This window comes from Cnephaeus nilssonii (genome assembly GCF_951640355.1).
Source record: "Cnephaeus nilssonii genome assembly, chromosome: 22".
NCBI lineage: Eukaryota > Metazoa > Chordata > Mammalia > Chiroptera > Vespertilionidae > Cnephaeus > Cnephaeus nilssonii.
In genome coordinates, this window is record NC_137093.1 from 6334219 (window position 1) to 6355628 (window position 21410).

At 46.1% G+C, this 21410-nt stretch overlaps 1 protein-coding gene across 1 annotated transcript in view; it reads left to right on the top strand.

Moving 5' to 3' along the window:
* KSR2 (kinase suppressor of ras 2) overlaps positions 1–21410 on the top strand; it is a gene marked incomplete at its 3' end in the record, with an annotated part of 274191 nt that overhangs the window by 40744 nt on the left and 212037 nt on the right. Inside the window, exons 2-3 of the mRNA XM_079762501.1 lie at positions 16205–16345; positions 19805–19955. Of these exons, the coding sequence (XP_079618627.1) occupies positions 16205–16345; positions 19805–19955 (292 nt within the window). The remainder of the gene's footprint in view (positions 1–16204; positions 16346–19804; positions 19956–21410) is intronic.

Here is a 21410-nt window from a genome sequence, read left to right on the forward strand (position 1 = left end):
CAAGGTGGCCCACTGGTAATTCCCGTTAACAAGGGAATCCAGTAACCCTTCGAGGTAGAAGGTGGGAGGTTGCAATATTCCACTTTGAGACCGTCCTTTTCCCATCGGCTGGAACCCAAGTCTCTTGGCTCCCAGTCCAGCGTTATTTCCATTACACCATTCACACGTGATGCAAAGTTAGGCAGAAAGATGTCCCACGGAGGATCCAAGTGGGAAGAAGAAAAAACTATGGCTTATGGATATATAAACATCTTCAAGTGCAATAAAATGGGTCTGAATGAAGTATGAGGGGGTGGGGCCCACAAAGTAAATTGGGCATTAAATCATGAAGAAAATACTTTGGAATCGATGAAAAGTTTCTGGAACCTGCAAAAGACTAACACAACAGTGATCTTATTGAAAATTGCTAGGTTTATAAGCAGTGTTTCCAGGAGAACACTGTTGTGGAATTCTGGGCCTGGTCCCCTGAATCTGAAACTTACAGGCCTCATTGACAGGATGGCTGTGGTTGAAGAAGACGCATGCCAAAGGTACCGTCGATTATATGGATCTGGGCTTGAATACTGGTTCTGTCACTTAATAGCTTACGTGACTTTGGTCTTGCACCCATAAGATTGGGAGAACAGGCAGATGCCTCAAGAGGGTTGTGAGGGTGACCAAGGCAGTGCTTGTCATACTGTCATTCCCGGACTGGCAGCATCAGCTTCACCTGAGAACTTGGCAGGAACGCAAAGGTGGGCCCCTCTCCAGACCACAGCTCTGGGGGTGGAGCCCAGCAATCTGTACTTAGCAAGTCCTCCAGGGGATCAAGTTTGAGAACCATTGGCTTAGGAGAAGGTTTCTCAACCTTGGCACTACTCATGTTTGGGCTTGGATAATGGTTGGGGCGGCGGTGCAGTGGGATGTCCATGGTAGAATGTTGAGCTGAGCAGCATCCCTGGCCTCCACCCACTAGATACCGGTAACAACCCCTCTCCCCCAAATTGTGACAACCAAAAATGTCTCCAGACATTGCCAAGCATCCCCTGGGTGCCAAAATAGCCTCTAGTTGAGAACCACTAGTTTAGGGTCAAGCAAGCTCCTGGCCTATGGTAGGCTTTTAATGATTAACTTTATTTTATTCTGCATTTGAGTCCTTTGAATTGTAATAGGACCAAAGAAGTAGCAAGACACAAGCCTTTCTCACTTCTGTGAGTGTGCTGACATTGTAACCCAGTGTCTCATTATTTAAAAATAGTCACGCCCTTTAAACTTTCTAACAAAATTTTCCTTTGGGTTGAAGCTAAACATGGAAAATCTCAGCCCTGGGGACCCGTGCTAATTCTCCCCCAAGAGCTACGTAGCTGCACGTGGGGATTTCGGTGGAAAGTTTCAGGCTGCCGTGCGTGTGTGCCAAGTTTGCTGCCCAGATGCGTGGACATGTGGTTCCTCCACTTCACCTTGGGTTCCTTTCCTGTGAGAGCCACGCAGCCGGCGCCCTCCACACCCAGTCCTCACTCTGCTAATAATCACCAGAAGAGATCAGTTTTCCTCTGCCCATGAACTGGGTCTGGTGCCTGGGCTTTCTTCCTGCATGTGATCCGAGCTTGAAGAGGCATCTGAAGCTGGGAAGAGGGGCATCATCCCTGTGCGGTGCCATGGAGTTGGATGACCTGGGTTCTAATCCTGCCTGTGCCACTAACTTGCACAGGAGTTGCTGGGGCAAATCATTTGAGGGCCCGATTGTACTTGTTTCTACATCTGGAAAATGGAATCTGTTATACGGGCCTTCTGTAGGAACATATTTTACCACAGTTTTCCTTAAAGTACTTAGAATTGACTTTTTCAGCAATTTGAAATGTTTATTTCAAGGGCATTAGGTACTTCCACACCGTTGTGCAGCCATCAGCACGGTTCATCTCCAGTTCTTCATCATTCCAAACAGAAACTCTGTACCCAGTAAATAATAATTCCCTGGCAGCTATGGCCACCCTGCTTCCATCTTGGACCTAATCTCCTTCTCTTCTCTTTGCCTGTGATATTTCAGCTCTCAGTTCCTGAAACATGCCAATAAGTACTTTCCCACCTCAGGGCCTTTGCACATGCTGTGTGTGGCTGCCTGGCCCCTGGTGTAGGGAGATTTCCTTTGGCTGGTCCTTTCCTGTTATGTGCTTTAAGTTCTTGGTTGCAACCACAGCATTTATCACAACCAGTGGGCACCTTATTTATTGCTTACTTGTTGTCTCTCTTTTCCACAAAAATAGAAGTTCCATGAAGACAGGGGTCAAGTCCGCCAAGGTCACCATTTTATCTCAAGGCTTAGTTTCCACTTGTAGGAAATCAACTATTTAGTCATTGTCTACTCGATGCCAGTCACTATGAGAAGCACTTGTAAAACATGATCTTATCTTATTCTACTATGTTGTTGGTTATAAACTAATTTTATTATCTACATCACTTGGATGTAACAGGTACCTACAGCTTGCTAAGCCCAGTGCGATGTCATTGGCTTTCAAGATGGGAATCTATCCTGGCTTTCCCATGTTTTCATTATATAGTACCGGGAAGGTACCATGAGTGAAATGCTTGCATGATTGATTGATGGATGGATAGATGGATAGATGGATATATGGACAGGTGGATGGATGGATGGGTGGGTGGATAGGTAGATGGATGATTTGATTGCATGGATGGATGGATAGGTGGTGGATAGATGGATAGAGAGAAGAATGATTAGGCTCCAGATCTCTGCAACCATAGGGTTCCAGGGTTGAACCCCTTATCACATGTGACTCCCTTCCGCTCAAGAGGAAGCTGATGTGTGTGTGTTTGTGTGCGTAGGGGACAGTTGAAGGGTGATTTGGAACACAGGAAGTTATATGTGGGGCCTTGTTGAACAGTGAGGTGCTTTCCTCTTGAGGTTGTCTGGCCTTTTATGGCTGCATGGTGTTTCCCTGCTGAGGCCTGTAGCTGCCTCCGGGATTTTGGGGAAATGTCCTCTATAAATGTGTCCAGGACACATCCTCTAAGGGGCCCCTGAATAGGATTGTGGTACTGGGGGTGGGAGGCCCTAAGCTAATCAGTCTCCTGTTCTCCTCCTCACGACCTTGAGTGATATTGTTCTAGGACAGTGGTCGGCAAACGGTGGCTTGCGAGCCACATGCGGCTCTTTGGCCCCTTGAGTGTGGCTCTTCCACAAAATCCCACGTGCGGGCGCACACGTACAGTGTGATTGAAACTTCGTGGCCCATGCGCAGAAGTTGGTTTTTGGCCTGGGCGAGTCTATTTTGAAGAAGTGGCGTTAGAACACTCAAGGGGCCAAAGAGCCGCATGTGGTTCGCGAGTCGCGGTTTGCCGACCACTGTTCTAGGATATATAGTCACTAATTGGCTCTGCTGGATTCAAATCCACAGCCTTGGCCTCTGGCTCCATCTCAGCAACTCAGTTGGCCACCACAGCTTGTGGAAGGAGTGCAGCTTTGGAACCAGACAACCCTGGGTCAGCTGTGCCAACACCCAGCTAGACTTACACCAGGGAAGCCAATGGACCTACTGTTTTCATTGGTAAAATGAGGATAATGAGGCCGACCTTTCAGGTTTACAGTAAGGATTTGAGAAAATACACATAAAGAGCATGAACGATGGAGACTGCTGTTGCGATGTATTAGCTGCTGAGATGGTTGGCAGAAATGACAGAGCAGGGGCCATAGGACAGCAGTGGTGGGGTAGTTACCACACTAAAGAGGGTCACGTTGAGTGAAAGAATCTCCTTTCTCTCTTTCTCTTTGGAAAGAAGAGCTTTCCACGTCTCTCTGATGTCAACCTCATACCTAGGTTAGCAGCAGATGGTTGAAGCTGCCAATCTGTTGTGCTTGCATCTCTTACTCACCAACCCCCCTCCACACCCCAACACAAATCAAAACAAACAAAACAAAAGCTATTTGGAGTTCAGTCCTGGAACCCAGGGCTGTTGAGGCAGTTGTGGGTTTTATGCATGGAGAACACCTTTCATTTCTTTTCTGCACATCATTCATTCATTTGTAAATTCCTTCTATAGTTTTAATTACTTCCGGGGGGAAATCACTGGATTCAGGGTTGGGAGAATGCAGTGATGACAGAGACAAGACCCTCTGCCCATAAGATCCTTACCGTCTGGTCGGGGAATTGAGATGTGAATATAGCCAACAAGGGAACACTTTGTAGGTGTCAAGCACAAGCACTGTGGTTTGGGAGTTGAAGGTGGTGGATTGTTCTCCTGAGTGAGGAAGAAAGAAGACTTCCAGGGAGAGTAAACATTTGAGCTAGAACTTGAAGGATGAACAAGAGGTCAAAGGGCAGGAGAGGTCATTTCAGTAGCATAGAAGGATTTAGAGCAGGAGCTCTCAGACTTAAACATGCATCAGAATCACCCAGTGAAAACACTGCACTGTCACTCCCTGAATTTCATACCTTGAGTCTGGGCCCTGAGAATTTGTATGTCTAACAAGTTCCCAGCTGATGTTGCTGGCCTGGTGTGGGGATCCCACTTTGAGATCCCCTAGTGAAGGCAAAAGGGAGAGGAGGAAAGTATAAGGGATTACTCACTTTGTCATCTGACACATATTTATTAAGCTCTTACTATGTGTTTGGCACTGGGCTAGGGCCTGGAGATTCAGAGGATGGCAAAAGAGACTGGTGCCTGTCCTCGTGGTGCTTAAGGTCGTGCCAGGGAAGAAGGATGTTAAGCAAATAGAACCAGGAAATATGAACGGAAGCCGTGATAAATACTGTGAAAGAAAAGAATGCGGTGATATGGGAGGGGGCCTCATTTGTCTTGTTTGTAATGGATGTGACTTGTGAATGAAGCTCTGCAGGATGAGAACAGCTGGCGAGATGTGTGTGTGTGAGGAGGGTTCTTGGTGACGAGGCAGCATATGCAAAGGCCCTGGATAGGAGCAAGCTTGGCTCATTTGAGGAGTAGAAGAACCTTCTTGTGGAGTTGGTGTTAGAAAAATAGGCTGTGGGGATTATGATGGGAAGAATTTGGATGGCACTCTACATGCATTGGGAATCGAGCAAATGCATGTCTGAGGGAGAAGTGGAGTGGTTAGGCCTCAAGAAAAGAAGGTTGACAGTCTCAGGACCTCGGCCCTTTGTCCATGGCCACAGCACGATCTGAGTGGGAGACTGTCCCAAGCTTGCCGGACCGTACCACCCACACCTCTGAAGGGACCTTCTGGCAGAAACCCTCAACCCTTCGTTCAACCCCCAAACGTACCTGGAAGGTACGGAGCAGCAAGTGTGGCTTTTTGCTGAGGGGGAGGAAAATGGGGAGAAGAAACATCATGGAGAATGGGTTACATCTACTCTGTCCAAGCTCGTTTGGGAGAGTCAGATGGGAACCTGGTTTCCCTAACAACTCTCAACCTGAACCTCTTTCTGACTTCACTTTGCTCATTGATGGTGGCAGAGACTCTCCCTGCTCTGGCTTTTCTTGCTTGCATGCAAAACCAGGAGGCTCACACCCAACCCCTTGCACCATGCACCTGGCTTGCATTCTCTTCAGAACACTGACCCTGTTGCCAAGATCCCAGATGGAGCGCAAGGAAACACACAAAAAATGGTTTTCCTCGCCCAGCAAAGCCAAGACTTGTGTGTAAACTTACATAGGATGCTTTTGCCTTTCCCCATCAGGGTCACCTCTAGGAATAATCCTGGAATTTTTGAACTTGGTGTCGTATGGAAGGTCTCTATTTTTCTAACCTCTCACCTAATCGATAGAAAATCGAGTCTGCGCAAGGTTATGTGGCCTGCTCGAGGCCCCAGTCCCCACGGCTCCTTCATTGCAGAGCGGGGAGTTGAATGCTGGGCTCCTGACTTCATTGTAGTCTTTCTTCACCCATGCATTTAAAGGGCATGGTGATATTGTATGGTTCATCTTAGCTGGACCATTTTCTAGCTAAATTGAAATTTTCCAACTGTATTTTTGGGTCAGAATCCTTTAGCTTGTGTGTGCAATTTACCAAATGGAAAAAAAAAATCAGAATCGATGGAACCACTCTCTGATTTCCCATCCAAAGCTGCTCAGTATTGAGCAAGGGTCAGGGTGACAGTAATATCAAAAATTTGGCAAAAATCCATCAGAAATAAGTTGGAGAGGGGTTCGAGGATGTGTTTATAACCTCTGCTTTGTCCTGCAGATTTTTATGGATTCTCCTCATTCTTGGTAAATTTCACAGCCCGTGCTCCTGGCACTGTTCTCCCTCCTCCCCAGGCTCTGCTATGGACGGATGCCTCATTTCCTTCAGGATCTTGGAAAGAGTTATATTGTTTATTTGGAGAAAAATGTTCTGGGTTATTTGTTTCCTAAGAAATCTGCTAAAAGTTGGACGTGCATTTAAACAACACATCCTATGAGATGATGGACATATTTCATGTCTGCACTGTCCAGTACAGCAGCCACGAGCCACATATGGCTTTGGAGCACTTGAGATGTGGTTTGTGTGGCTGGAGAAGGGAATTTTCACTTTGACGGACGTATTTTTTGGTTTTAGAAATTAATGTGTAGTTTATTAAAGCAAAAAAATATCAACACCCCTCTTCTCCATATGCTTCTATTTCAGCTCACATACATTGTTATTCTGTTTGTGTACGGCTAGTAAAGTTTTGCAGTCACACATAAGGGGATTTTGCATAATGTTTGCTTCCACTGACAACCTTAGTGGATTAAACATCTTTAAACAATTAAACTGTATCTATAAATTTGATATGCAGGACCTTTTATTTTTGTTAATCCTCATCTGGAGATATTTTTTCCATTGATTTTTAGAGAAAGTGGAAGCGGTGAGGGGGAGAGAGAAACATCGATGTGAGAGAGACACATCGATTGGTTGCTTCCTGCATGCAGAGATCGAACCTGCAGCCCAGGTACATGCCCTGGACAAGGAATCGAACCCGCAACCCTTTGGTGCATGGGCCAACGCTCTAACCACTTAGCAACACCAAGCCAGGATGATATACAGGACTTTTTAAAGTGCTCTAATTATTAACAGACAAGTCTTCCCAACTACTTATATGGCACATAGAAATCTAAAAAATTAAACTTATAAATAAGCCGAGCCTTAAGCCACTTCTTAAATTGTACCTAAGTTGAATACAATTTCAACCTAAAATGTATGTCTAAATCAGTTATTCAGTTACACATTTCTAATTAGATTTAAAAAGGTGAAGTCTTACTCTAAGTGGCCAAATTATATAAAACAGACAATATAAATTAAATACTTCAAATGTAAAAACTCTTTCATTCAGATGTTAACATTATGGATTTTAATTATCCTAAATATGACTCTTATTCACCTAGATTTTCCCAGAACTTAAAGATGCTAACTCATTAAAGAAAGTAGTTTATCTCAGACAATTCTAAGCTTAAATTCTAACCAAGTGTTTTGGGGATTCAATTCTTTGATTGCCCGAGATCACATCATGACCAGTAAGGGATGTTTTCTGGATTCTTAGTGGTACACATACAACACTAAACCTGTTCACTCACTCTATTGATTACTTATGCAATTTTAATTAATTTAAATTTACCTGCACATAGCTACTTTTCCTGAGTGGGTGCTCTAGCTCTGTTGGGCAGGGCAGCTGTAGAGGGAACAGGCTTCCATAGTCAGAATAAAGGATTGCCCAATTTGGGCATGGTGCTTCCTGTGCTTATGTGTCTTTTCCTTGATTCATCTGACCTTCCTTGACTTTTGGAATCTTAGTTCTATTTTCCCTCTAGTTCAGGCAGTGGACTACAAGGCAACACATTGCTTAGGGCAGACCCTCCACAAATATTTTAGCTGCTTCTTGGATTTAGCTCTCAATCCCCCCAGTTGCCCTGGGACCCCAGGCCTGGCCTCCCAGAACTTCTGCATGACTCCGCCCCAGCCACGCCTCCTCCATGTCAGAGCCCGCCCACAGGCTTAAAACAGTTTCTTTTTTTACAACTCTGTGCCACTTCCCAGGAGGTATCAGGGTTAAAAATGCGTATAGGTGCAAAGCCTTCAAGCTTATATTTCTCTGTACAGCTTAGTCCCTGGTGAATGATTAAGAGGGGGCAGGAAGGTGGACAGTAAGGTGGACAGTGGGAGATAATTTAGACCTTTGCTCCCCAGCCCTGGACAAAAGTGTGTTATTATTTATTAATATTTTTTACAGGCCCCACCTTGATTTGAAAAGGTTGGGAGTGGTAAGTTTGCCTGAGGTGACCCTGCAGTTTTATCCTCCCTCTCCCCTGCCTTTTTCTCTTCCTTTTCAGGAGTAAGGGTCCTAATATGCCACTCTGCCCTCTCTGGGAGTTTCAGCCCTTCTGGACCCATTCATTTAATCAGATCGCTTAATTGTCATTGCGGTAGATGAAAAAACCGAAGGCGTTGGTTCTGGACTTTTTGCCTTTGATAGGACTATCTGGGGACCTTGTTTAAAATAAACGAGAAGAGAAGCCCCCTGTCCCCAAGGGTCATTGATTTGCGTGTGTGGGTTTGGGGGACGCAAGGGCTCAGCATGTGTATTCTTAACAAGCTCCCCTCGGGGTTTCTGCTGCAAGCTCAAGCTCAGCAGTTTTTAAGTGTGGTGTGGAAATAAGGACAGGGACAGGCTGGGGCCACTTCAGCCCCTGCTTGTTATCCTTGTGACCAGAGGCAAGTTACCTTGTCACTCTGTGCTTCCATTTTCTCACCTCCAAAATGGGAATAAAAGGGTTTTTAGATGCACATGACAAGTAATATTAACAAAGCACTTAGCACAGAGCCTCGCACATAGTTAGTGCTTAGTTAAAACTCAGTATTATTGTGTAATAGTTTGTTGAGAATTGCACCATTATTAACCTAAAGCGGTAGGCACAGGGCTGGCAAATAAAAGTATTAAGAAATGTCAATTTTATTATAAATATATAACAATGCTATATAATATAAAATCATTTCAAATTATATTATGTATTATGTCTATGAATTCTTACCTATATCTATAAATATATCTATGAATATACAGTATATAGACAGACTATATGTTATAGCATAATGTATTGTTATAGCATAAATATTAACGTTATAATAACAAGCATGTGAGGACGCTACCAGTGGGCCTGGCGTCTAGTAGGAGCTCATGACACCACGATCTGTTTCTCCTGTTTGTAATATTCGGTAGCAGTCGTACTGTAAAGAAAGGGAAAAGCCAGCAGCAGCAATGAGGGCTTCGCTCAAAGCAGAGGGCACTAGGTGGTTTCAGGCTTTCATTCCAGCATCCCTGGGGGCCAGCTCCGGACCGGAGGGTCCTGTCTGCCTTGGCCAGAGGGATCGGGCTCTATCTGGGATGGAGGGGGAGGGGAGGGAGAGAAGAAGGACGGTCTCCCAGGCCTCCAGCCCTCAGCGGGGACTTTGCTCAAGGATGCAAATCAGCAGGTTACTTGAGACCTTGGCGAGTCAAATAATTCTCTCCCGTCAGCTGGCCCTCAGTGCGCTGGGGATGTTATGACAATGGTCACCCTGGCAACCGCGGGAAGGCGTGGGGCTGCTGGCTGTGGCTGCTGTGGCTATTTCCTTACCCTTGCGTGCCGGGGCTGAGAACCCCAGAGCCTTGGCCACAGAGCCAGGCCCCGGTTCTGAATGTGAAGAGCCCGCTGGAAATGGAGTTGGGTTTATGGAGAGAAGGCTGCCCTCCCCCTGTGATACTGGTTACTGAACGACCAAGGAAAATGTCTTGAGCACCTACTATATGCAAGGCACTGCTCTGAATGCAAAGGGGTGGGGTTGGGGGGACAGGCAAAGCCCAAGCTCTTTTGAGCTGACATTCTGATGGGGGTGTGTGATAGTGGTGATGGGGGAGCGTAACCATGGAAACCAATAAACAGGATAATTTGTGGGATAGCGATGAGTACTACCAAGGAAAAAATGAGGGTGCTATGATGGTGACATTGGGGGTGGTTGGGAAGGGATGTCACAGGGTGGATAGGAAAGTGCCATTTATGCCAACAGTGGGAGGGAGAGAGCTCTGGGCAGCAGGATCCTATGGGTTCATGGCTTTGAACTCAGCTGCTAGCCTGTGCTTGCTAAAGAGAAGGCAGCAATGATGAGGTGCTTGCTGCCAGGCAGCCCTGAGGGCTACAGAAGGTTCTGGCGCTTGCCTGCCTTTTCATCCCTGTGATTATAAGGCCAATTATGTCACATTCCCGAGCCTCAGTTTCCTCATGTGTGAAATGCATGGGAGATGCGAACTTCCCCTTGGCAATGCCATGAGGTTTACAGGGAAGACCACTAGAAGGTCCTCACTCCCAGCTTTCATGACCTCTGATCTCATGTGTGTGTTTTAATAGCACCTAAGCTGGCATGGTTTTGGGCTCCAGCAAACCTAACCCCAGGGGCTTGACCCATGGTCTCTAGATTTATCTCATTCTGAGTGAAAAGTTCCTGGTTTCACAGCAGAGACTTTGGACATGATTATTTATAGTTCTGTCACATGTCTTGACCCTAAAGTTTTTATTTACTTATTTATTTTTGTTTATGCTGTTAAATGTACCAGAACTACCCTGAGAATGCAGAGTACAGGAATAAGGCCTTGAGGATGCTGAGATCCAGGAGGGTCTGGACATTGTTCCATCTGCCTGGAAGGTGCCAGCCTGCCCCCTGGTGTGGAGACAGAGAACTGCATCACTGGGTTCCTGCTCTCCGAGTCCTGGGTTCCTTCTGACCCCAGGCGGGGGAGAGCTTATTTTGCACCCAGGCAGTACCTGCGCAGGGGGCGGGCTCAGTGTGGATGTGCTATTTCCAGAAGCCCGGTGTGTTTTTTTTCACTTGGAGAGGGAACCTTTGGACTCTTTACAGTTTAGCTCTGCATGGACCTGAATTGAGGGTGACCTACAAATAAATTAGGACACTTGGCATGGTGAGGTACCACTAAAACCCTTTTCTAATTGTGCTTCTCAGTTGTGACCTCTAGGCTGTTTGGACCCTCTGCTTCATCAGAGAGCACAGGACTGGAATCAGATCCTGAGTTCAAATCCTGACCCTAGTGCCTCTTTACTTGTATGAACTCGGGCACCATTCCAGTGCCTCTGAGCTTCAGTTTCCCCATATGTAGAATGTCAATAACAATCTGACACACACTTCAGTGTTGTCATGGCGCTCTTATAAAGCAGTGCCTTTGGAGCCATTTGGAACATTATTTAGTGATGTAGGGGATTAAGCTCAATGCCCCAAGTCCCCCAAGTTCAGAGGTCAGTGCCTCTCCCACCTTCTGTGGGGAAGAATCAGCTTTTTATTTCCTGGTGCTTTGTAGCCAATACTTGTGTAAACTAGGATAAAATGATTTACTAGAAAAATGGAAGGCACCAAAAAAACTCAAGTGAAATACAAGCCTTACTTTGAAAATATTAGATTCAGCAGACATGATTATCCTGTCAGTTAGTTATGCAAATGTCTAAATGCTCTCAGTTTTCTGTACCTGACCCAAGGGGCCTGGCCTTCAGGCCTCATGGCTTCAGGCCACACCTGGAACAGCCCTGTCTCAGGGCAGAGGGGGCACAATTTATTTTTGTATCCCTACTTCTTTGCATTTAGAAAGCACCTAAAGGGACTTTAAATGAACAAATGAGAGCCTGTCTTGGCATAAACAGAATTCCCATCACTGTCATCCTGTGGTCAAGGGGCATGGCTCTGCGCGAGGCTGTTCTCTTCATTTGCACCCTTGGTGCCCACGCTGAACCCTGGCTGCCCTTCTGTTCTGGCTCCCGTCCTTCGGCCTCGTGATTCGTGTTTGCACATCTGTCTCGTGGGCCCCACTGGGAGCTCCGTCAGGCCTGGACCGGGGCAGACTGCTCTCTGAATTTGCAGGGCCTGGATGAGGTCTCTGCCCCGGGAGCGGCTTGGTAAATGTCCACTGTGCTCGGGGGTGCCGCACCCTGGCTTCCAGAACAGGGTTTCTGCCCTGACTCTGTGGCCCAGTGATCTGGATGCTTCAGCTTGTCTGAGAAATAAACTGCTTTCCTTACACAATCCAGGGAGTAGAGGGATGATGCTCACACTTGCCTGATTCTCAGTATCGTTGGGGTGCTCGTGTTTTTACAGATTCCTGGGCTCTTCCTTGATTTACTGAATCAAAATTTATAGGGAATGGGCCTGAAAGGTTGATATTTAAACAGACATCGTCAGATAATTCTAATGGTCAGGAAATTGGGGAGAGAGGGAACTTAGAATGTTATCTAGTAACTTGGGAGAGCAGCTTCCTCCTCAGCTCTCAAGCTCCTCATCTATACATACGGATATTATTGCGATTATCATGAAGATTAAGTGAAAGAGTGTGTAGGAAGTGCTTAGCAGAATACCTGGCATATACACTATATATCATTTACCAGTACAGATTATATATATTCAAAATGCATTCGATGAAATGGTTGACAGACACTGTGTATGTCCCACATATCTTTATTGTTGGCAAATATCTGATTTTCATGAGATTTGTAACTAATTATCATATAGGTAGTTCAAGCTTATAGAAAAATTATAAGATACAAGTGCACAGAAATGAGAAAATCAGTCTCACCTATAATAACCCAGAGATGCAGCTGCTAACATTTTGGAGCATTTATTTATAGTCTCTGTGTGTGCATAGTACATATGTATTATATATATGTTATATATTATTTTACATATCCATTGTAATATATTTAATGCACAATTATACGTTAAATATTAAGTATATGTTATGTATATGTGCATATAATATATATTAAACATTGTATTATATATGTGTATATGTATGTATAATGTATATGTATACTACACATATATAGTATACTACATATTTAATATATTATAAATATTATTTTATATATGTACTAGAGGCCTGGTGCACGAAATTCGTTCACGGAGTATACCGGCTGGGGGCGGGCAGGGACTGGGGGAGGTTGGTTGGCTGTGGGAGCGCACTGACCATCAGGGGGCAGTTCCTGCATTGAGCACCTGCCCCCTGGTGGTCAGTGCGCATCATAGTGACTGGTGGACCAGTTGTTCCGGTTGTTCGGTCGTAAGGTCGCTTAGGCTTTTATATATATAGATATACACATATGTTTATTTTATATTCAGAAAGTAGGGCCATACCGTACTTGTTGTTTTCGCTGCTCACTTGACAGTAGATCATGACATTCTTTGTCAATAAGAGTTTGTTGACTTGGGTTTAAATACTGATTCATTTATTTAGTTGATCAATGACCTTGGGCAAGTTATTTAACCTTTCTGGGCCTCGATTTTCCCACTTGTAAAAGTGGGCAATAATTGGTCCTATATCACCATATCACTATGCAGATTAACTAGATAATTCATAAAAAGTGCATATCATAGCAGTGGCTCAGAGAGAACCCCTGTCAGCTGATAGCCACCAGTCTTGGGGACCTGGTGGGAAAGGCTGCTGCGTCCCAGGATCCCCATTTGGGAAGTGCTTCTCAATCTCTGCCCAGTCCAGTTTCATGCTCTGAGCAGTTGTCTGGGTTTTTCACAGCTCAGACTAGCTGTGCTCATTTCCTGAAAGGTGATTCTTGGTTCCCTTTGCTTCTGGACCTGTGGCTGCCCTCCCCACCTGTCTTCCCCACTCCACCTGTGTCCTAAACCCCTTCCCCTCTCCCCCATTGCTAATGCATCACAGTGTGGACACCCCTGGATTCTTGTTCCTGGGACGGGTAGGTCCAGTCTCAGTGTGACCTTGGAAGCTCCTCTCCAGAATCCAAGCATCCCTTTCAACAACTGGTTAGAAAATGGTGTTTGTGTAAATGTGGGGAGGACTCAGCTTGTCTTCTGCACCGACATTATCGCATATGATGCCTCCGGAGGCTCAGGGAGCTGATGTGACTTCCTGAAGCCTCAGAACTGGAATTCAGATACTTACCTCTCCCGCAATACATGGAAAGCATCCCAAAATGAGCAAGACTCTCTGCCCTTGAGGGGCTGATGCCCAACGTTTGGATTTCTCGTTCAGCGGGGAGGACCCCTGAACAACTCATAAGTATAGCAGCCTGATAAAGAGAGGGAGCCTTGGGGTCCCACCCTGGCTCCCGGACTTAATTAGTTCTGTGGGTCTGGGCACGTGGCTAGTAGGCTCAGACTCCCAGCCTCAGTTGACATCAATGTGTGGATTAAAAAGTGAACAAACACATTCAGAGCAATTATCCCACGGCGCCAGGCACTGCACGCCTCTAGTAAACGGTGCCTGCTAGTGTGGCTGCTATTCGTGAAAATGCTTTATCGTAGCTGACAAAGATGCCCCAGCAGACATCACAGAACTGCATGCATCGTGAGCTTTTGACCCTGGTATCAAAGGGATCCCTCATGCAGAAGATTCAAAAGAGAGAGGCAGATCTGGGAACTAACGAGAAAGGCCCTTGAGGCTTACTACTGAGGGGAAGAGGCAGAGTGCATGATACAATTTATGTGAGAAAAGCCACCCAGCCTGAGACAAAGCCACACTGCCGTTTCTACATGTAGGTATGAAAGTGCACAGGAAAAGGTCCGGACGGGTGCACTGATCTCAGCACGTTCCTTCTTCACCTCTAGGGAGAGGGAGCCGGCAGTAGAGGGAGCTTTGGTCTTATCTGAAATGTTCTAACTTTTTTACAAGGAAATAAATACATGTATTTATTAAATAATTAAAGTAAATTGAAATAGTTATCCTTTCTGCACTTTGGGGCTTTGGGTGTGCCCTCCACACTGCTCACTGAAGACATGCATTGCCTTTCTGTTGTTAACGTTGCTAGTTTTTTTTTTTTTTTTAATGTGTTGTTATCGATTTTAGAGATAGAGGAAGGGAGAGGGAAAGAGAGATAGAAACATCAATGAGAGAGAAACATCGATCGGCTGCTTCCTGCACGCCCCCTACTGGGGATTGAACCCGAAACCTGGGCATGTGCCCTGACCGGGAATCAAACCAGTGACTTCCTGGTTCATAGGTTGATGCTCAACCACTGAGTCATGCGGCCAGGCTTAACACTGCTAGTTTTTACATAACTAGCAAGAAAGCACGTTTCTTTCTCATGGCACGGCATCTCCCCTGAAGCATGTGTGCAGGTCTACCTGGTTTTCAAAGCATTTGTTCATTCGTGCATGTTTGCATGTGACTTAAGACTCAAATGGTACAAAAGGAGTTAAGTAAACTCCCTTCTCCCGCCTCTGTTCTTGGCCCTCTCTCCTCCCTTCCCCAGGGTGTTGGGAATCCTTCCAGAAAGTGCCTACATTTGCGGAGATACATACGTGTTAACATTTTCCATGTGAATGGGAGAGTATTTATGCTTATTTATCAACATGTCTTGGAGACCGTTCTGTATTGGTGCACAGCACACTTCCTCATCTCATGTTCTGCCTGCATAGGCGTTCGGTGTGTGTGTGGACCCCCATGTATGAGTCTCCCACTGATGGGCCCTCAGAGTGTTTGCGATCTCTTGCCATTGCAGACTGAACGGTAAGAAATGTTCCCTTACCGTTCACCAGCTATTTTCAACCCGTGTGCCACAACAGTTTTTTTTAAAAATATATTTTATTGATTTTTCACAGAGAGGAAGAGAGAGAGACAGAGAGTTAGAAACATCGATCAGCTGCCTCTTGCACACCCCCCACTGGGGATGTGCCCGCAACCAAGGTACATGCCCTTGACCGGAATCGAACCCGGGACCCTTCAGTCCGCAGGCCGACACTCTATCCACTGAGCCAAACCGGTCTCGGCAACACAACAGTTTTTAAAACATGCATCACCTGACTCTTTAGTCAGGGGCACTGACCTCTTTTCCCTTAGATTGTCAAGTAAAACAATGACAACAGCCAACACAATAGCCGTTTGGTGTGAATGAATCAAAATTATACTCTCTTTTTGTCAGATTGACAAAAATATGCCCTATGTTTTTGGTGTGCTGAAGAATTTCAGTAACTAGTTTATGTGCCTTAAGGCGAAAAGGATGGAAAGTCGCTGCTCCACACAGTCCTTATGCACAGGACACGGTGTCTGTAGGGTGAGTCCTGGAAGTGGACTTGTTGGGTCCAAGGACACGAGCAGTGGAGATGTACATGCATGCAGCCCAAAGGCCCCCCATGGAAGTGGCCCCAATGCGTGTCCCCTCTCCTTTAGAGTATGGAGTTGGATGGGCTCAGGCGGGGAGGGGACCGTGGGAGATTCTTGCCTGTCCTCCTCGCGGCGGTGCCTCTGAGACGTGTCCTCCTGTGTCTTTGCAGAGCAAGCTGGTGAAGTACTTCAGCCGGCAGCTGTCCTGCAAAAAGAAGGTGGCCCTGCAGGAACGCAACGCCGAGCTGGACGGCTTCCCCCAGCTCCGGCACTGGTTCCGAATTGTCGACGTGCGCAAGGAAGTCCTGGAGGTGACCGGCGGCGGCCCCTGCCCTCTGCTCCCTACTGGCCAGCAGCCAGTCCCTTGGGTAACGGGGTTTTGGCTGTGCCTGGCACATCGTAGGCCCTCAGTAAATATGGATTGGATGAAGGCATCAGAGACCCTTTCTGAACGGGCCATTTCAGCTCTGCCACTCATTAACTCAGTCACTTTACCTCAGAGCTTTCTGCTGTGATGGACATATTTACTGTCTGTGCTGTCCCATGCAGTGGCCACCGGCCACGCGTAGCTCTCCAGGACTTGAATTGTGGTTAGTGGTGTGGCTGAGGAACTGAACTTCTAGTCATATTTAATGTTAATCCATGTGGCCAGGGACCATCGTCTTGGACACTGCAGTCTCAGGGTGTTAGTTTTCTCATCTGCTCAATGGGGCGATGACTGTCTCCTCTTCTGAAATAGCTGGCGTGTAAAATACGATGATCCCGATAAAATGTTCAGCTTGTACTTAGGCACCTACCAGCACTCGGTCGGTGTCAGCTCAGTATTGTTGTTGTTATTGTTGTTGCAAACTTCGGAAGCGGCAGGTTCTCCGATGGCAAAACAGAGCCAGCACATGCTGTCTGTGTCCGCCCTCGGAGTGGAGCGCGTGCTTAAGGTCTCTAGGGGGGTGGGGTTTCCTTGCCTTCTTGGATCCTGGGTCATCGCTGATTCCAGCATCTGGGCCGAGCCCTTCCGGATAAAACCAGCTCTCCTCGAATCTTTGGTGCCTGGCCTTGTGCGAAGGGCTTCCCATGCAGGACCTCAAGTGTTGAGATTGTTCAAGTCCTTGCAACAACCTTTTGACGTAGTTACAACTACCATCGCATTGTGCAGAGCAGTAAACTGAGGCCCAGAGATGAAGGGACTCATTTCACTAGTGAGTGGGTGGGGTTGGCAGAGATGGAAAGCATTGTCCTTCCCCCATTTTCCAGTTGCCAGGGCCTCCCTGACCTGGGGCGGAAAGGTGAGCCTCCCTCCCTGCAGGGCATGGACCATTTCTTAGGGGGCTCCCTGCTTCCTCCTGGAAGTGGCCTGGAAGATCCTCTTCCACCTTTTGTCTTTTTCAGACCTTGTCTAGATGTGATCTTGCCTGAACCCACCAGATCCCATAATCCTGGGCTAGATGCACCCCCCCCCCCCATTCCTCCACCCCCATCTCACACATGCACACCAGGCGGGGTATGAGTCGCTGTTTCTTTAATTCATTCCCAGGCTGACAGTTTTGTGTGAATATCCTTAATGGGAACAGCCCTGTATAAGTATAAACAGTGCATTTTATTTGCATGGCCCAGTACACTTTTCAGAAGCTTTTGGGACCATTTATTTATCAAACAGGACAGATTAGGTAGAGACAGATCTTCTAGACCAAGGATTGAAAACGATGGCCTGAAGCTGTATCTGATGCACAGACATTTTTTGCTTGGCTGATGTGTTCAAAATTTTTTTGAGCCAATATTTAAAAGTTGAAAGCATTTGTATAAAACCCCAGATCTCCGCCTTCTCTTGGAAAACCGGAGTTGCTTACCACACTGAAATAAATTCCTGTCGGTGGCAATGAACTGAATTCTGCTGCCCGTTTGGGTCCTGCAGGCTCCCAAGTTTCACAGCGTTGCTCATTTTGATTCCCCCTGCCTGCAGGTACCCAAGCTCTGGTTCTTCCCTTAATCAGTGAGAATCATTGCCCGGGGGTGAGGACAGGGGGTCCCAGCTCTGTCTGTAGCTCACAGTGTGTACACCAAAGGGCCCCTTTCTCTGGAGGAACTAGAAGTACAGAGAAAGCTCCTAGGACAGACTGTCTGGGTTCAAACTTTCTTACTGTGTGACTTTGGGCCAGTGTTCTAACCTCTCTGAATTTCAGTGTTCTAGTCACAGACTAATGATGATGATGAAAGTACCTACTTTATGTGGGCTGCCTTTTTAAAAGAAAATCCATGAAAAGCACTTAAAATAGTGCTACACCCATTTCTATTATTATTATTATTATTACTATTACTAGTATTAATTATTTTATCCAACAGAAGTCCATCTGCTCTTTTGGCCCAGGTTTGTCAAGGCTTTCTCCATTTTTAGTATCTTTACTCCTGTGATATGTGTGTGTGTGTGTGTGTGTGTGTGTGTGTGTGTGTCTCCTTAAACTTCAGTGTAAATTGAATATTTTGGGAGGTAAATTATAAGATTAAAATGCAGAAGTGTATCCTGCAGCAAAGAGGATAATTCTTTTATGTTGGGAAATATCCTTTCTAAATATGAGTCATTTTGTATTTTCAGATTCTGGTCATCACCTTTCTTAAAGTGAGGCTTACCTGCAAGATGTTCCTGTTTGAGAAAGCCTCTAAGCCACTCAGTTATTGCTCTCTCTCTGTCCCCTGCCCTGGCGAGTTTGAAAGGCACCAGTTGGGCTTCATGGCTTTTGCATGCATCTTTTTTCTTTTTTGGATAGAATTTTAGTGCTATACACTTTTCCTCTTCTTGGTTGCTAGTTTAGTGTGTGTGTGTGTGTGTGTGTGTGTGTGTGTGTGTGTGTATAGAGGGAAAGTCTGATTTTGTTGTAACACACATATCAGGCCACAAGAGGGCACAAGTATGCCGTATATTGCGCTAGAATCTCCATCCTCAATTATCTGAAACTCTTATTTAAATAACAACAACAAATAACCAATGGACAGAGACACCAGGGGGGTGAGGGCATGAACAGAGGGAGGGGGGCCAATGAGGGGTAAGGACACATATGTAATACCTTAATCAATGAAAAATAACAACAATAATAAATGTAAAAACATTGGATACCATTAAGTCCTATAAAATGAAGGCTCTTTTTTATAGATGTGTAAATATGGAAGTTTGACAAATTTCAATATGTATACATATGATAGTGTCTAGAGACACAGCCTTTCTGGAAAGAGGGAGGTTACTGGTGGCGGTCAAGGGATACCTGCCTAAGACTATCAGAGAGTGGAGGACAGCCGTCAGGAGACTTGGGCTGCCTGCTCTGAGTTCACCCTGAATTTGGGACAAGACACTGCCGTAGGAGCTGAGCAGGAGGCACGGCAGGCCTCCAAAGATAAATAAATTAGAGTCTTGATCATAAGGAACTTAGAAGCTGCATGGGGACACAGACAAGTAATAAACTATACCATTTATGGAGCGCCATGTGCTAAGCACACGTGCTCCCCTACACAGTATGTGCACTTACGATTCCCATTTTTGGGTGAGTAAAGTGAGGCTTACGCGGGTTAAATGATTTGCTCGAGGTCATCTAGTTAATGAGTGGCACAGCTGGGAGAAAACCCAAGCCTGTCTGACCCCCAAATCAGAGACCCAACTATTACACCAAGTAGCCATTCACACAGTGCAGGGTGTTCAGCTAGGTACCACTAGAGGGCAGTGTGGAGGCTGATACGTCATTCCTCCACTCTAGGCACTTGATGTCTACTTACTCTTCCCTCCCTAGGAAATCACCCCGGGCCAGCTGAGCCTGGAGGACCTCTTGGAGATGACGGATGAGCAGGTGTGTGAAACCGTGGAGAAATACGGAGCCAACCAGGAGGAATGTGCCCGCCTCAATGCCTCCCTCTCCTGCCTCCGGAATGTGCACATGTCAGGTGAGCAGGCTGGACGTCTGGTCCGCCACAGGGCCTCCAGGTTCCTGTGCCGCGGCTGCAGGCCTGGACGAGACAGTATCAGCTCTGGGTGGTAAGTGCCACCTGCGAGCAGAGGAGAGGGGCCTGGCACTCGAAAGTGGTCAGCGCAGCTGCTGGGAACTCGGCCCCAAAGGAGGCCTCTGAGGTGGTGGGACGCTGGGTTCTGGAAAATCAGGGTCCAGGCACTGGAAATACAAGACGTGCGCAGGAGACCAGAATCGTTTACCTTAACATTCTGAAGTGTTGTGTTTTGGGTCAGCATCTACCTTCTTATTTTTTTTTTTACGTAAACATTACACATTCTTTATAAAATAACTCAGAAAACATAAAAACAATAATAACTACCTTAAGCATCACCCTCTAGGGCAGTGGTTCTCAACCTTCCTAATGCCGCAACCCTGCTAGCGGTTCTCAACCTGGGGGTCGCGACCCACAGGTTGAGAACCGCTGCTATAGAGCCTAAGACCATCGGAAAATACAGATATTTACATTACGATTCATAACAGTAGCAAAATTACAGTTATGAAGTAGCAACGAAAATAATGTTATGGTTGGGGGTCACCACAACATGAGGAACTGTATTAAAGGGTCGCGGCATTAGGAAGGTTGAGAACCACTGCTCTAGGGACCTACTATTATCATTTTGGTATATTTTTTTGGTTTACTTCTTCCAGACCAATAGGTAAGTGTATACTACCTTTAAGCAATAGAATTAGGATTATTTATCCATATTATTTCAAAACCTGTTGTGTTTTCTTTTCAACCTAACAAAATAACCTCTGTGACTTATCAGTTTGGAATCCAAATATGTCGTCATATTTCTTTGATCTTTCCTATAAATTATTCAAACTCGCATCCGCCTCCTTTTTTAGCAGGACAGCAGATACCATCCTCTTAAGGCCTCCTGCTTCTCTCTAGCTCTATGATTTTCCACAAATTCTGTGGTCTTTTCCCTGTTACGGGATCAGCTCTGCAAACACCCGCCAAAAGTGTTATTGGTCCATCTGTGTGGTGGTTTCAGTTCCCACCACAAGGTGTCACTGTTGTACATGAATCAGGCACAGTCAGGCAGAAACATAACCACAGATGCCCTTGCTGGATTCAACAGGCAATCTTCAACAAGTATTTATTGAGTGACTACTTTGTGCCAGTTGGGCTAAGGATACATCAGTGAACAAAACAGAGCCTGTCTGAAACAGGTCATTGGCCCAGATTCTCTCCCCTCCAACCCTGCATGCTCTTTTATATTCTATTTTTGCTAGCAGATCCCGATCAGGGCTGTGATCAGCATCAAGAGAGACCATGAATTGGAGGCTGACCTGTCCTTGAAGGATGCTTGTTAGCACCCCTGGTCTCTACCCATTAGATACCAGTAACATCCCTCTCCCATTCATGACAAACAGAAATGTCTCTGGA